This window comes from Lates calcarifer, linkage group LG8 (assembly GCF_001640805.2).
Source record: "Lates calcarifer isolate ASB-BC8 linkage group LG8, TLL_Latcal_v3, whole genome shotgun sequence".
NCBI classification, from domain to species: Eukaryota; Metazoa; Chordata; class Actinopteri; family Centropomidae; genus Lates; species Lates calcarifer.
This window is the reverse complement of record NC_066840.1, coordinates 7,819,748-7,835,213: the sequence shown is the minus strand read 5'-3', so window position 1 is coordinate 7,835,213 and position 15,466 is coordinate 7,819,748. Positions and strand designations below refer to the sequence as shown.

General features: G+C 43.0%; 1 protein-coding gene across 1 annotated transcript; it reads left to right on the top strand.

Annotated features, from left to right (window-relative positions):
- Positions 1-584: 584 nt before the first annotated feature.
- Positions 585-4,183, top strand: hbegfa (heparin-binding EGF-like growth factor a). The gene is made up of 6 exons (XM_018675582.2): positions 585-883; positions 1,614-1,868; positions 1,966-2,164; positions 2,269-2,421; positions 2,575-2,661; positions 2,783-4,183. The coding sequence occupies exons 1-5, from the start codon at positions 841-843 to the stop codon at positions 2,645-2,647; spliced, it is 723 nt and encodes a 240-aa protein (XP_018531098.1). The 5' UTR covers positions 585-840; the 3' UTR covers positions 2,648-2,661; positions 2,783-4,183.
- Positions 4,184-15,466: the final 11,283 nt, after the last annotated feature.

Genomic DNA, 15,466 nt, shown 5'->3' with positions numbered 1-15,466 from the left:
AAAAGTGCAAGTGATTGAATCTGATAAGCAAAGAAAAAGTAGGCTGTAGCTACTGTTGGTTTTTAGAAACGAGAGCCAGTGTTTTGAAAGATAAGAGTAATACAAGTAGATCAGAGAAGAGGATGGGACCAATAGGTCAGGCATTAAGAAACACCAGACATTATAAAAAGACGATATAAAAAGCACATTATATTTAAGGGTGGGAAAAATCACAACTCCCACATATTCAGTGCCTCAAAAACGCTTACCACCATCATGACCACCAGAGTATTTTTTTAAATGTCATTTAAACTTCCCCTGACTGTAGCTCCACACCCAAGTCATAGATAATGAACAAACCACCAACTACTGCAGTAGCCTAATTAATGGCTGTATTATACTAATATTTTTATAATTTTATAAGTCCACACATTGTACTGTGCAAGTCTGCGTCTCCTCTCACATCCTCTCTCTCTCTCTCTCTCTCTCACACACACACACACACACACACACACACACACATAGCCGCAGCAGTCAGTTCAGTCAGACTGTGAGCAAGCTGTGTAGGCGTGGTGAAGTGCGGAGGGCCATAAATACCGCGGTGCCTCTGTCCGGACGCTCTTTCCCTCCGCTCCTCTCAGGCTCCAACGATAGAGACCCGCCTGCCTTCTGAAGCAACTCGAAGAGGTCGCAAACAGGCGGAATTCATTCATACAAACACATCGAGAAAAAAAAAAGCGAAAAAAGAAGGAATATTTAGGAACCGGAACAAGTGGAAGGAATACAACTTATAGATCCTCATTTATTTTTTTTTTCTACTTTTTTTCCTCCAAACTAAAAGTCCCTGGAAGTTTTGACATCATGAGGATTTTCAGTGTTGTGCTCCTGCTGGTTCACGCCTTGGGTAAGTTTCATGTTAAGATAACAAGTGTGTGTCTTTGTTGAGTTGGCTTGTTATATTTGATACTTGCTCTCCATGAATACCTGTGTGACACCGTCTCCTCGTGGCTATTGGTGTGAACCCTCTCGAGCAGGACCGAGCTATATAACATGTCTTGTAAACTTCATAACCTTTAAGGCAACGGTTTTCATGATGCCAGGCTATTCAGGAGCTAATGGGGTCATCTCTCTATTTTAGAGCATGCTTTATGTAACTGGATACATTTATTTTTAACTCATATTCTTGCCTGACATTAGCTAACTGTCTGTCCATGCATTTTGTGTGTGTGTGTATGAGACACAGAGGGTATATGCCAACTTTTATTTCCACAAATCTAAACTGCTCCACTGAGGGAGGACCTGCTGGCAAGTTTCCACTCTGCTGGAGTGCTCCTGAGCAAGGCAGACCAACCCCCCCCCATGCTCTGCATCTGTGCCACATTTCCTAACTGGGATTGATGGGATAGCACTAAAACCCCCCCAAAAAAAATTCGCCTGAGGCTTTCTTGTGCACAACATGTTTCAACTTGCCCGAAGAGGTCCGCCCACCTTGGCACACTAACCTGTGTTCACTGATTGTCCCCTAGAGGAAGAGTTTCTGAGGTGTTCTGGAGGTCTGATCTGTTAAAGATTGTATCAGAACCAAATATACATGCAGATTATAACACGTTTAACACTCTTATTCTTTCCTACAGTGGTGTCCAGACTGGCCAGCGGTGCAGCAGTCGACAGGTATGAGAGCGACAGGCAGCGGCACACAGCCGTCATCAACTTCATGGACACAACCAAAGACAGGAAGGCAGAGGATGAGAGCACAGGCGTGGGTGCGACAACAGTGGAGTATGGACAGGAGGGCGAGGAGGAGGAGGAGGAGTATGATGACGAATACTACGATGAAGACGAGTATGAAGATGGCATGTCTGGAGACTATGAGATGGAGCTGCCACGAGGTAAGACGATTTATCACCACTGTTGTAAATCAGTTTTTAAATGGTACCTTGAAAAAAAGACAATGAAATGTAATGACAATGTGTTTTTTGGTTTCAGTCGCCATGTCGAGCAAACCCAAAGACCCGTCTGCCATCCTGGAGACAGAAAGCACTGAGGGAAAGAGGAGGAGGGGAAAGGGAAGGAAGAGGGTGAAGGGAAAGGGAAAGAAGAGGAATCCTTGCCTGAAGAAGTATAAGGATTTCTGCATCCATGGCACCTGCCAGTACCTGAGGGACATCCGCGCCCCATCCTGCGTGTAAGTATTAGCTCTCTGCGCCGCTCCTCCTATTCAAGAACCTGACCACCCGCTGAATTATTAAACTCTCAACCGATTCCCTCTCCGTCCCGTTCCGTGTGCAGGTGCCTCCCCAATTACTCAGGCGAAAGGTGCGAGTTCATCACGCTGCCCGTGCAGTCCCCCGAGGGCTACAACCGGACCACAGCCCTGGCCGTGGTGGCGGTGGTGCTGTCGTCCGTCTGCCTCACCATCATAGGCCTTTTATTAATGCTCAGGTGAGTTAAAACACACATAGACATACACACATGCAAACACACCCTCCCAACCATGCACATGCAGATGAAGGGTTTTTCTAGAGACTTGGCCTATAATGAGGTATAGGCACAGAAAATAGTCTGAACAAGCTCCTTTTCTTTTGTGTATTGCAGGTTTCACAAGCGGGGAGCGTATGATGTAGAGAATGAAGAGAAGGTCAAACTAGGGTTAGCGTCCAACCACTGAAGAGACAAAGAGGGGTGAGTAGAGACGAGCAGGGCCACAAACACATACACTGACAAATGTTTTTTTTCCATCTTCTTTTACCGCCTGAATGAAATGAGGTTTTGCTCACTGGCTCTGTTTCCGTCTCCACACTAGGCAAAGATGCAGAAATTCTACCTCAAAATAGAAAAAGAGAAGTGAACCACGAAAGGAGGTCCTACAGGAGGAAGGAACGTACATAAAGAAAGGAAACAGAGGGTGTTGTCTTTGCGTTGATCCTCTGCTGGACGTTCACATGAACGTATTCCTGTAGACCTCAGAAGTAAACGGGCCGTCTGATACTGGAATACAAAAAAGGCCCAGGTGAGGATGGAGCGGAGACGTGACAAGCATGAGGTGATGAACACGAGGGAATGAGGAGGAGGAGAAGGAGGAGGAGAGGAAGAAGGGACAAGTCTAGACTCTGTGCTGCTTCTTGACTGTGTGAAAAGAAAAGTCGTCTCGGACTGAACTGAACAAGAAAAGTTTTTTTTTTAACAACAAGAGCTCAACCTGGATTTTTTTTCCCTGCACAAGTCCATCTTTTTTTTTTGTGTACAGTAAACGGTATATTTATAATTCTAATTTATTTATTTAAGCTAACTGTATTTATAGAGATTTTTAACCACCTTCAGTAGTTTTTCAAATACTGATGTTACAGTTGTTTTTATATTTCTTATTGGACAATATTTATTTATGAAACAGAAAAAGCAAACAATGCAGAAGCTCCTGAAGATATTAAGTATTTCATGAAAAGAGATATGATGCATAAATATCTGATTTCTGGCTTTAATTTTGGCACTCAGTAGATGATCAATAGCACTGTGATTAAAAAATTGATCATTGAATAGACATGATTTTTTATTTTTTTTTTTAATGATTCAGGGTGGTTTCAATGAAAGCAACACTTTTCAGGAACGCCCTGCTCACACTCACACAGTTACACACATTCACGCCTGGAAACTGCCCAGTACAACCAGTTTGTATTTGTCAGAAGCTCCACTGTAGCAGGTGGGGGTTCAGGGCCTTGCTCAAAAGCATGTCAGCGATGGTAATGAGAGAGGCAGCAAGCCCTGCTCTTTCACTCTTTCCCCACCCAAATGTATCCTGCAGGTTCGGGGATCTTTAGGCCGCATGAGGCTTTAGTGTTATGAGTCAGTGTAACGACATTATGATGCAGTTCACCGGTTGCGTATTGATCATAGGCAACATAAAAACTGTGCACTCAGCATCTGTATCGCTATGAAACCTTTAAAAGGGAGTCAAATATAAAATGCACTGTAGCAAGAATTTGGTATAAATACATTGTACTGTCATGTTGTCTTATCATCATTATAGCGAAGAAACTCCCTCGGATCCGAGTTAAGCTGATAAAGCAAAAAAAAAAAAAAAAAAAAAAAAAAAAAGTGAATTAAAGTGTTCCACCCTTTCAAATCCTGTCCTGCAGTTTTGAAGTGATTCTTATTTATGTGATTTTTTTTCAGAGCAAAATAATAATAAAAAAAGAGATTATCAGAATTTTTGACTCTTATCCTTCATTACATCTCAGTGTAGAAATGAATACCTGATTGTCACACCCTGTTCTTGGCTTTAATAGAAGTCTCAGATGTTAAACTGAAACGTCAGTTAAGTAAGGTCAGGTTTATTTTCGCTCTTTGGTTCACTTCCTGAGTCAGGGCCACACATTAATGTGATATTTTAAAATGGCCTGTCTGGATCATGATCATGAACACCCGTGTGTTCTTTTGGCCAATTATAGTAAACATAATATTTTTATTTCCTGTCTCTGACATGAGAGCGACCACTTATAACCAAAGCACCTGTATCCTGACCATTGATGCTGTTATGTTCAGCGTGTAAATATTTTTAGTGAGAGCCTTCCTAGTTTATTATGTTTAAATTTGGTTATCCGTATAATCTGTGTTAAGTCAGTAGAAGCACTAAATCACTAATCTTTTACTAATTGTACAGTTGAACAAATGGCTCTTGCTAAATTTATGTTTCTCAGAGGACTTTCTCACTGGAGCTAATGTTGAACAAAGACATTATCAGTTCCATGTGTTGACGTATCATCAGTGTCACTGACAGATCAATCATACTGAGTGCGGTCAGGACTCGCTTACCGCTGTGTATGTACTGAGCCACGGGGAACAGATGTGCGGTGTACAGGCAAGGGAACACCTGATGTTCAGCCACAGCACATCATGCCACAGCACCACACACCATTACTCACACAGCCAACAGATGTCATGTTCAAAGACGCACCACCAACTCCAACATCTGAGACCTAGACCAGCCCTGAATGCCGCAGAGTTCAGAGAGACCACATACGGCAAATACTAGCAGGATGCAACAATGCTGTCATGTATGCCGCACGCAGGTTTAATGTGGATAGGATAGTCAAAAGGCCCAGCTGGGCTCAAAGGCAGGCTGAGACCCAGCCAAATGTTAGTCACCCCTTGAAGTCACCTCCTACACGGATGTTGTTACACCAGCACTGTATGTGCATGTGTGTGTGTATGTGTGTGTGTGTGAGTGGGAATGTGGTAGAGTAATGCCTTGGTGCTGTGTCTGTGTGGGTTACAGGGGTTAACCGAACCATTACAAGCAAAAATCCACAGCAAAACAGCCGTGTTTACATGTTTGCTATGGGATCGTTTTCAACACTGTTTGTGGGTTTGATTCCCATACTTTCTATATATACTGAATAAACAAGATACTGTTGGACTCCTATGTTCACACTGGGGGGATGGTAGTTAAAGACAGATGTTGAGCTGAACCATAAGGGTGTGGTACCTGATTCAGGACTCAGCACTCCTTACACCATTTGTTGAGTAACTGAAATACAGCAGTTGAGCTTTTTACTTTCTCACAAAAAGCAATCCATTCATACATGCTCATATGTGTTTTTGCTCAGTTTGCACTTTTAGATAGATGTGACTCACTCTGTCTTGGATATATTCAATGGAGTTTAAATTACTTTTTTTGTCTATCAAAGGGTGATGTGAGACAAGCAGGTTGCAATCATAAGAATTTACTCACATGTTTGAAAACATTGTAAAAATACTGAATATTATAGAATATTAAAAGAAATCCATATACCTCCTGGTTTGGGAGACTTGATTTTCTCTGATAAACAGAAGGATCAAGTGTTCCCTTATAGACTGAGGAAATTCTCATTCTTTTTAAGAGAAGCATTAGCATTGCACCTCCGAGAGAGTTCTGAGAGAGACTGTGTGTATTATGCTAGCAGTACCCAATATAACTTGGAGAGGTTAGTCTTAAGCAGAGATGAAGAGCAGGTGCCAGAGGTCTTCTCAGCTCATGTCTTTCTAACTCCATGCTCCCTGATTTTTTGCATTTTCACACTTGTGGTTTTCAATTTAAATTGACACTGACTCACATTACGTCAGTTCAGACTGTTTAAATCCACCTAGCCTACTGTACAGCAGTGCTCTCCAAGACCTCTAAACAGACTGTGTAAAAAACAGTTCCTCCTCTTTTAGCTAAATAAAAAACTGGGTTATCTGAAAATACACAGTGACAAAACTGAACACAGACCTGTTTTTATTAATTTGTGAAGATGTTGTTTTGGAGACACATGGTGCTCAGGGGACAGCAACAATATGCTGATGACTAGAGTTTCTCAGTTACAAATAATTGCAGGCCCAGCTAATTTTTGTCTCTGTGTTTGTCACTGGATTTCATATGCAATAGCCTACATATGAATGTGTATATGTGTATAAAAGCAAACACATGTGTAGGTGTGTTTGTGTGTGTGACAGGAGTTAGTCATTTACAGTAGTGGAGCCACCTAATCCTGGCCTCTCAATGTCAAGTAGCAGAGCACACAGAAATAGTGTCGTGCAGTCATGCTCACATAGCTGCTATTCCCGGGGCTGATGGCTACCAAAGAGCCAGAACGCTGAGAGAGAAGGGAGTTTGCAGGACCCTGGTGGACCACAGCCAGGACATAATGTCCGGTATGGTGGCCCATCACCAGGCACCAACGCTGCACCACTCCTGAATTTACCTTGTAGGGTCACAGTAACAGCTCTGCAGAATCCCCATATGTCCCTCGTCCTCGCCTTCTGAGTGTTCTTGAATGTTCCTAGAGAGACTCAAAGAGGATATATCCACACCTCAGAAGGCATTTCCTTGCAGGTTGGCCAAAATTACTTGGAAGTGGCAGAATTCATTGTGTGCCACACTGTCGTGGGAATTGCCGGTGAACCAAGATAATTATTGTTTTTGGTACATTTTTGTCATCAGTTGTTTACATCCAGGTGTACTCACAGAAATTAATGCTAATAATAGTATAATAGTATTTTGTGATAATATTTTAAAGATAGAAGTTTTAGGAAACTACACATAATGTATGTTGAAGGTTGTTTGCTTTATATTGATCGCCAAATTAAAGCCTATACAGCAGAATAACCTACTTTACTGATTACAGAGACTGTATCTGTGCAGTATGTGGGTGTGCTGATAATGTTGCATAGTTTTAGCCATTTAATATTACTCTCTAAAGCTTTTAAGAAAAGATTTAAATCCATTAGCAAAGTAAACCACTCTGTCTTGATTCATTGCCAAATGACTTGAGTAATCAGATGCAATAGCGGTTGCATTGGATTGAATCAGTGTGAGTTTGTTGTGAAAGGTGCTTCCTGCCCCGCTGAGGAGCAACAATGGGTAGTTTCCACACTGATATGGAAGTGCGCACACCAACAGTTGGTAATATAATCATTCTCTAACCGGATATCATCAACAGGAACATGTTATTACCTGAAATTAATGAGTGTGTGTTTGTCAGAGTCTGCTTCAGATGTAAAAATATGCAATTTGCTGTCCCGCCAAAATCAGATGTGCATACATGCGTGTGTTTGATGCTGGCACAAACATATTTCCCAGGCTGCCCCTTTAAAGTTGAAATGAAGCGGCAGCACAGACTCGGTGTGCCACTCAGGCCTGATTGATGAGGTGATGACAGCAACGCAGCCATTGTCGCATGACAAAAAGAGGCTGCGATGGATCAGTGAGTTGTACACAGTCTGTGTTGCCCCGTTTACACGGTGTGGACAGTCGAAGAGGACGAGACGAGGGCGAGGAGGATGACAGGAATGAAGAGAGGGAGTGAGAGATAAGGTCGACACAGTAACATGAGAAGGGGAGTGAGAGATAAAGAGAGAAGGATAGAGAATGGGTCAAGGTGAGAACTTCTACTTAGAAGGGTGCTGACTTGTCTTCGCCTGCGTGTGGATAAAACAGATTAAGGAGCTAGAGGAGCGGCGTCTCTCTGTCACTGCCTATCATAGCTCTCACTCTTCCTACTCTGGCCCTTTACTTTGATTTGCCCTTCACTTCCTGTGAGCTAGCCTGTTTATTCTTTATTCCTGTCTCTCGCACATCCCTGTCCCCTCCTCCATTTCCTCATCCTTTTCTTGTTCTTTTTCTTCCTCTTCCTTTAATTTCTGAAAGACACATGTGCTCAGAGGCAGTCTTACCATTTGGCAAAGACAAACAACTGCCTCAATTCCCTGCAGCCAGGGCAGCCCACAAAATCAGAAATATTAAGTAATGAAAGCTCATTTTTAATTAATTTAAACAATATTTTCTTACTGACCAACACCCATCATTTGTTAGATGAAAAACTGGTCATTCTTGACTCATGCCTACCCGCTCCACTACTTCATCAAACTCAACTACTTCTCTTAACCGCAAACATATTTTTTTTTACCACTATACCAACAGCTACAAGGGAAATAAAAATATTGCTGCTGACAAAGTCATGGCTGCCTTTGTAAGGTGGTGAGAACACCATACTACATGAGTATTAAACATTTCTCAATAAGAGGAGAAAGCTGCAATGTTCTACATCTACATTATAACTACACCATCAAAGTAACAGTTTGACATTTTGGGAAATGCATTTATTTGTTTTCTTGCCAAGATACCACACTTATGTTTGTGCATTAACTATGGAGTGAGAACCAGTAGTCAGTTAATTTAGCTTAGCACAACCACTTGGGAGACAGCTTTATAGCATTGATAGCTGTTTACTCTCTTTAGAAGAAATGCTGTGAATTCAGCATCAAACTTCATTCCTTCATCTGACAAGATAAAGGAATGAAGTAAAGCCGGTGGGAAGCAACGCCAACGTTAACTCTTGTTTTGTTTCTATTTTTATTACTTCTTTTCTTTGCCACCCAGTGTGGTTCCTTGCCAGGAGTGGGTGGTGGTGGTGGTGATAATGGTTGCTTGTTTACTGTTTCATTTTCAGCATGATTGACAAGAGGTTAGAAGATACTCTCTGGGAAGCACCACTTCTTCATCATGTTGGACTATGAGCAGACTTGACACTACAGTGACTCACTGTCACCTCTTGAGGAAAAAAGTGGTATTACAAAGTGGGGCGAGCCCGGGGCTAGCTGGTTAGTTTGCTAACTTCAGTAGTTATTTTTGCAACACAATACATTGATGTCTTGGCATAATGGCAAAACTGTTACTTCTTCACACGCTGTTGATAATTGATTTTTGAACATTTTAAACTAAATTACTCACGTGTAGCGCCTTTAAATCTCATAAGATACATTCTGTCTTGTTTTTGTAACTTTAGAATGAGCCAGGTTAGCTGTTTCTTAATGCTTCCAGTGTTTATGCATAAACACTGGAAGCATTACGAAACTGCTTAATTAGCTTCAGTGGTTGTAACTATAGTGACACCTGTCTTTCATAAACGAATGTCCCATAATTTACATAAAAATATAAATAAAGACAGTGAACAATCAGGTTGAACGTTGTACTGTCTCCTATGTGCAAGCACTGTTCACTGAAATTTTCTTTTGTTTGGGTGCTAACAAAAACTACTGTCTTGCATTTGCTTTACAAAACACAAATAATGGCTGTTGGTGAAAAAATGCCAGTCATAAATGTTGCAGTATCACAAATGTGGTTCAATATTATTTAAACCCTATGGATTATATCTTAAAGGTAAGACAGACTGAAAATGGTCAGGTTCACTGTGTGCTCAGGGCCTCCAAATGATCAAGTCTGCCCCTGTCCAACACTGCTGCTTTCTATGTTAGTAGTGTTGAAAAAGCAGCTCTGCTGAGTCCTGCCCCTCTCCACTTGCTTCTGATGCCAGCAGGAGTTGGGCAGGGATACCAGTAGATTCCCCTCTGCTGATGTCACCCTGCTGGACAGACACTTGTTATGTATCATGGTCACACTATTAAATTCTCACTGAGGTCTATTTAGGCCCCAAGGAGGCTGATGGTGGCATCACATTACTTACTGGGTAAGAGGAGAAGGGAGAGGGAGAGACAGAGAAGGAGAGGGGTTGGGTTAAGAAGGGACAAGGGAAGGAGGCAGGAAGAAAGGAAGGAAGTGAAGAAGAGGGGAGTGAAGCGAAAGCAAGGGAATTAGCTGGATGTAATTGACCATTCCCCCACCACACTACCACACACACACACGTTGAACAACAAAATAACTCACACAAACAACAGCATGCCAGCAAACAGACAGGAAGACTGGATGACTACATGCTTGACTCATCTGTTTTCTCTACCCCTTACAGTATGCCCTGCGGTTCTCTGAAATAAAACAGAAACTCCTCCCATATCCGCCCAGCGTGTGTGAATGTGTATGTATGTGTGTGTGCAGAAGCAGGAGCCTAATGGTGGTTTTAGAGGATCAACCCAACGCGTGCTGGCCAGTTGAGCTGGCTGACACCACAGCTTATGACAAAGGAGAGGCAGACGGATGTCAGAGCAGACGGCAGCAGGCTCTGATTACTTCAAGGAGTGGGCTCCAGGCATTCCTCCTCACTGTGTTCCACTTTGTGGTTGACTGTTGTTGAAACTGTAAAAACACCTCAGCCCCCACCGCCACCTCTCACCCCCAAGGCAAACATTTTAAGCAATATTTATTGTTCCAGTTTGATCTTGAAAGCATTGTTAGGAAAGAGTAGAGGGATTTCCCTGGTGGAGACATACCTAAGATATTTGTATTTGATATACTGACAGGGGAGGCAGCTCCCTGTCCCTTCAAAGAATCACTAAAATAAGAATGGTCCTTTCTATCTCACAATTTGTTAGATATAATCACAGAACACTGATTTGATTGTTCAATAATACAATTCCAGACAAGCAGACAAATGCAGGAATGCTGTTTTATAGTGAGAAGACTTTGTGATGGTGACAGGAGCTTAGTGGTTATCACGGCTGCCTACACTGTGCCTGATATCTGACCCTTGTGCTTTCTGAGTGGAGTGTGTTTGTCCCCGTGCATGGGTTTCCAGTGGCTGCTTCGGTTTCATTTTGTGGTTAAAAGACATGAAGCTAAGGCCAACTAATATTTTAAAAAGAAAACAAACACAAAAAACCCTTTGAGTCTAGACCAATGCTTTCAGCTTCATGGGGCTGTACTTAAGCTAAGCAATGCTTTAAGATAAATGCTATAAAGTCTATTAAAAAAATAAATATAAAATAAATAAAAATAAAATGAAGATGAGGCTGAAGGGAATGTCACTAGGTTTTAAGGGGCTATTTGTGAATTTTCTCTGCTGCTGAATGTGGTCTCTTGCCAGTAGCGGGTGGTGTTGATGGTCGCTTGCCAAGAGCTTCAACCATCATTGCATTTACAATAAAAGAGGTTAGAATATGGTCTTATACTTCTTCAGGGCAGACTGGACATTACAGTGAGTTGCTATCGGAAAGTGATGAGACAGGCCAGCTGGGCTGGGGCTAGCTGCCTAGCATGCTAAAACATTACAAAACATTGCAGTTGCATTCCACCACATGAGTAAAGTGATGAAGTTTGATGCCGAGCCCACAGCATTTCTGCTAGACTAGCAAGTAAACTGCTATTAATACTAAAGTCAGCTATGTAGTGATAGCAAAACGTACAAATGGCTTCTTTAAGTATTGGGAAAGTTTTAATTTTGACCTTATGAAAAATCAGGGGATCACTAAAATAGTTACAGTTCATCTGGAAGGTGGCAAAAATGTCTGTACCAAATGTCATGGCAATCCATCCAACAGATGTAGGGACAGTTCACTAAAAACCTCAAATGGCAACCTGCTTGTAGCTTAGAAAAAGTCAGGTGTAGAAAGAGTGTGTGGAGAAGTCAAGGACCACCAGGGTTGTAGGGACTGGGAGCCATGAGTGTCTGTACTAAAACGTACGCCAATCCATTCAATAGTTGCTGAGATATTTCAGTCTACACCAAAGTGGCAGACCAGTCTGAATGTGTTGGCCTGTACAGCCCCCTGATAGACTGGCAAGGTGTCCAGGGTGTTACTCTGCCTTCTGCTCAGTGTATGGTGGAACACCCATGACCAAGACCTGGAAAATTAAAGAAAAAAATGGAATGATTTTCCCTCTTTTGAATTTCTTCATTCATCTGCATTCATCTCTCTGACTTCCCAACAAATTTACATTCTCCCCTGTGAGGCCGCCTAAGCAGCCCACAGGCTATTAGTGGGGTCCGTGACCTCAGCAAGACTTTCCCCTCTGCTGCTCTCCATCTATCTGTCCACCCACTGTTACTCTGTGTGTTCCCTCTCTCCTGCCGCAGCCTCGAGACAGTGTGGGAGCTGTTCAGAGAGCAGGAATGCAGAGGGAGCGCTCAGAACTCAGCTGCTGAAGGAGAGAAGAGGGAGGAGAGGAAGGCAGGAGAGGGGGATTTTTCCTTGGATGAGGTCATGGATGATGGCTTCTCTCAGAGCGAGAGCTGAGCTCGTGGCAGACGCGCCCCTGACCTCCCTCTGCCAGCACACACACACACACACACACACACACACACACTCATACACTCAGAGGGAGAAAGGGCTGAGCCTGTGGAAGCACTTGGTCGACAGTGAGATGACATCTAGTTTTCATCTCTGCCCATTACACCACAGCTAATCTCCCGGTCCAGATTGCTCTTTCTTTATCAACACACCACACACGACAGACAGCTTTGCACAAGGCAGTGAAGTCAAGTCCCAGCAGGCCACTTTAGTGGACCCAGCCATGTGAAAAGCCCTGCTAAAATCTGCCCTATTACTGGCTGAGAGATGGAAGCGATTAGTAACACACTACAATTAGCGTGCTCAGCAACACATATCCTCTGACACAGCTGATTCAACGGCAATATTGTCTCATCTTGAGGAGTGATCTGATTCTGTATCAGTGTGCTGATTGAGTGAGAAGTCCAGGTTAGTAGCAACTGTCGAGACGGCAGGATGATGATGGTTATTATTGTGATTACTCAGCCCCTTTTCCTCCCCATATGTGAGTCACAGAGACAGACGCTCTGTGGCTTTGTGCCTCGGTGTGAAAAATATCTCTCCTTCCCCGAGCCCCTTTCCCCAGCGTGGATTTCGGGAATGTGACATACCACCAAAGCTTTGTCGGGGGACAATAGGGCCCCCATCTGAATGTGACACATCCCCTGTGGGAGCACTTGTTGTTTTTATACGTCCCCTGATCCTCCCCCTGTGAGCTGAATTAGCTGGAGTCACTCTTACAACCCAACCCAAACTCTCACAGTCCCAGTGTAGATGAACTTTGACTATAGTATCTCTGAACACTACCTTTGACACCAGTGTTAGAAATCTAACAGCCCTGACACATCAAGCGAACAGCTGACTGTCGGGCGATGTTTGGCAGTTTGTTGAGAGCCTGTGGCTGACCATTGCCCGCAGGTTTTACAGTGTGTATGTCACTGTTCAGCAGTCTATTATTGGCTGCCATTTAGCTGAGTAAGCATGATTAATTGGTGGCACAGGTGACTGAAGGAGCTCTCCAGGTGAGGATTCAGGAGCTGCAGTCGTCATTTTCTATGGTACATGACTGCAATGCGACTGGGAGCAGTGTGACATAGCATTAGGCCTGGGATTTGCTTGGGATCCAGGAAAAAGGGAATGATCAGTGTTTTTTTAAATTTTTTTTTAAGTTTAGGTATACACAATTTCACAAAAAGAAAAAACTGCTGATATAATTAAGACAGAATAATAACTGGTTCATCAGAAGTTATGTTTTTACCAGCTTTTGAAGTTCCGCAGAAATAGAGATCATTATTTTAGTTTGTGGAATTATTCTTTTGTACAACTATTGTCTCAGGACAATCAAGTTAAATGCTGCTTGTCACAAAATCACATATTGTTGGAGACAGTATTAAGTTGCCTAACACTCAGTGTGGATGTGTTGCCACACTCACAGCAACAAGCAGGAAGTGAAAGAGTTTTGTGGGATTTTTTTGCTTCCACCAAGTTCTCCTTCTGGCACATCAGTGATTTCACCCCTTTAATCCAGTTTGTCTTTATGTTTTCCTGCTAACTCTCTCCCCTCTGGCTGTAAGACCACTGGTTTTTATCGGTTTTCCAAGCATAAGATGACACAGCTTACACAAATTCACAGTGGAATAATAATGGTAGGTTTGTTTGTTTTTCCTGTTTTATTTTATCTAACATACCAGCAGGATGTATGTACATGCCCATCTGTTGGCTGTATGCTCTTCTTTCACAGTGTGTTCAAGTGCAACTTAAACAGAAGACGTGACCCATAAGAGGGCTACTCAAAGCATTTGTTAGGTCAACCTTTGTTGTGTTGGTTCTTTGAGGCTGGATTGTGTGTCAGGGCTCTAAGTGAAATTTAACCCCTGAAACCTCATTGTCAGCTTGGATGACGTGTCAGTGGTTCAACAAGGTTTAGGGTCTTTGAACTGCATTGAATGCTTCTTTTAGACTGTAATTGGCATCTCCAGGGCTGATAGAGATCACTAGAACAGATCAGGAGTTTCAGGTCGCCCTTGAAACCACACAGATTGTGTGTGTTTGTTTTGTTAGAGCTATTTTTGTATGTAACTTACAGAACTGTCACCTCTGGAATTCAATCACAGTTTCCTCACCTGTTTTCATTTTCACTCGCACACATACACACACATACAAGTTGCCTCCCCATAAGGCCTCAGTACTCTGTTCTAAGACAGTGGTGTGATTGTTTGAGACTGCAGGTGTGTTTGTAACTCAGGGAGTTGCCTTACACTAATTACAGACTCTTCACTGACATCTTTATTGTCACTGAATTCCGCCCCTCCTCAAACACTCCCTCCATATCTCTGTGCTGTTTTTTTCTTCTTGACCTAACATTCAGGTCAGGAGCTGCTGAGCGATTATATGTCAGCTCTGCAGAAGCCAGAGAAGGAAATGAGTTGGTCAAACCACGCAGCAGCACTATGACTGACCACAACATCCTCCTGCTTCTGTGCTCTTTAACAGCACCCCCACCCCCCTTCCTCTCTGCTTTCCTCCAACTTACGTCCATCCCAGTGGGGTATTGCCTCACCCCCTCGTCCACCAACAAAGACCCCACATCAAACAGAGTCACGGGCTGCCAGGAAGTGACATCACCACATCATAAGTCTTTGTTTAAGAGGCTTGGATCACTATGGACTCACTTCAAACCCTGCTGGGCCCCTGGTCAGAAGAGTGGTTGTTACAGAGTGAGTAGGTACTGGCTACTGTCCAGGGCTGACATTCCTGTCACTCCTGTGTGAGTGTGTGAGTGGGACCTCATTATAGCACCTTATATAGAAAAAACATGGAGGATACACCAGCAGTAGTGCATCGAGTGGACTTACCAATGGTGGAATTTTTTTTTTCCCCTCCTACTACTGACCACTGAATCAAACATCATCCTGTAGAGTCAGTGCCAGCCTTTGCCTTCCATCTCTATAGTTACTGAAAGCAATGCCAAGCAGGGAAAACAACATCATAAAAGAAAATTGCTGTTGCGTTTTACAGTCATTATTGGATT

Coding starts and splice junctions, on each gene's coding strand:
- hbegfa (XM_018675582.2), top strand. CDS start 841: ATGAGGATTTTCAGTGTTGTGCTCCTGCTGGTTCACGCCTTGG. Junction 884..1,613: donor CCTGCTGGTTCACGCCTTGG/GTAAGTTTCATG, acceptor TCTTTCCTACAG/TGGTGTCCAGACTGGCCAGC. Junction 1,869..1,965: donor TGAGATGGAGCTGCCACGAG/GTAAGACGATTT, acceptor TTTTGGTTTCAG/TCGCCATGTCGAGCAAACCC.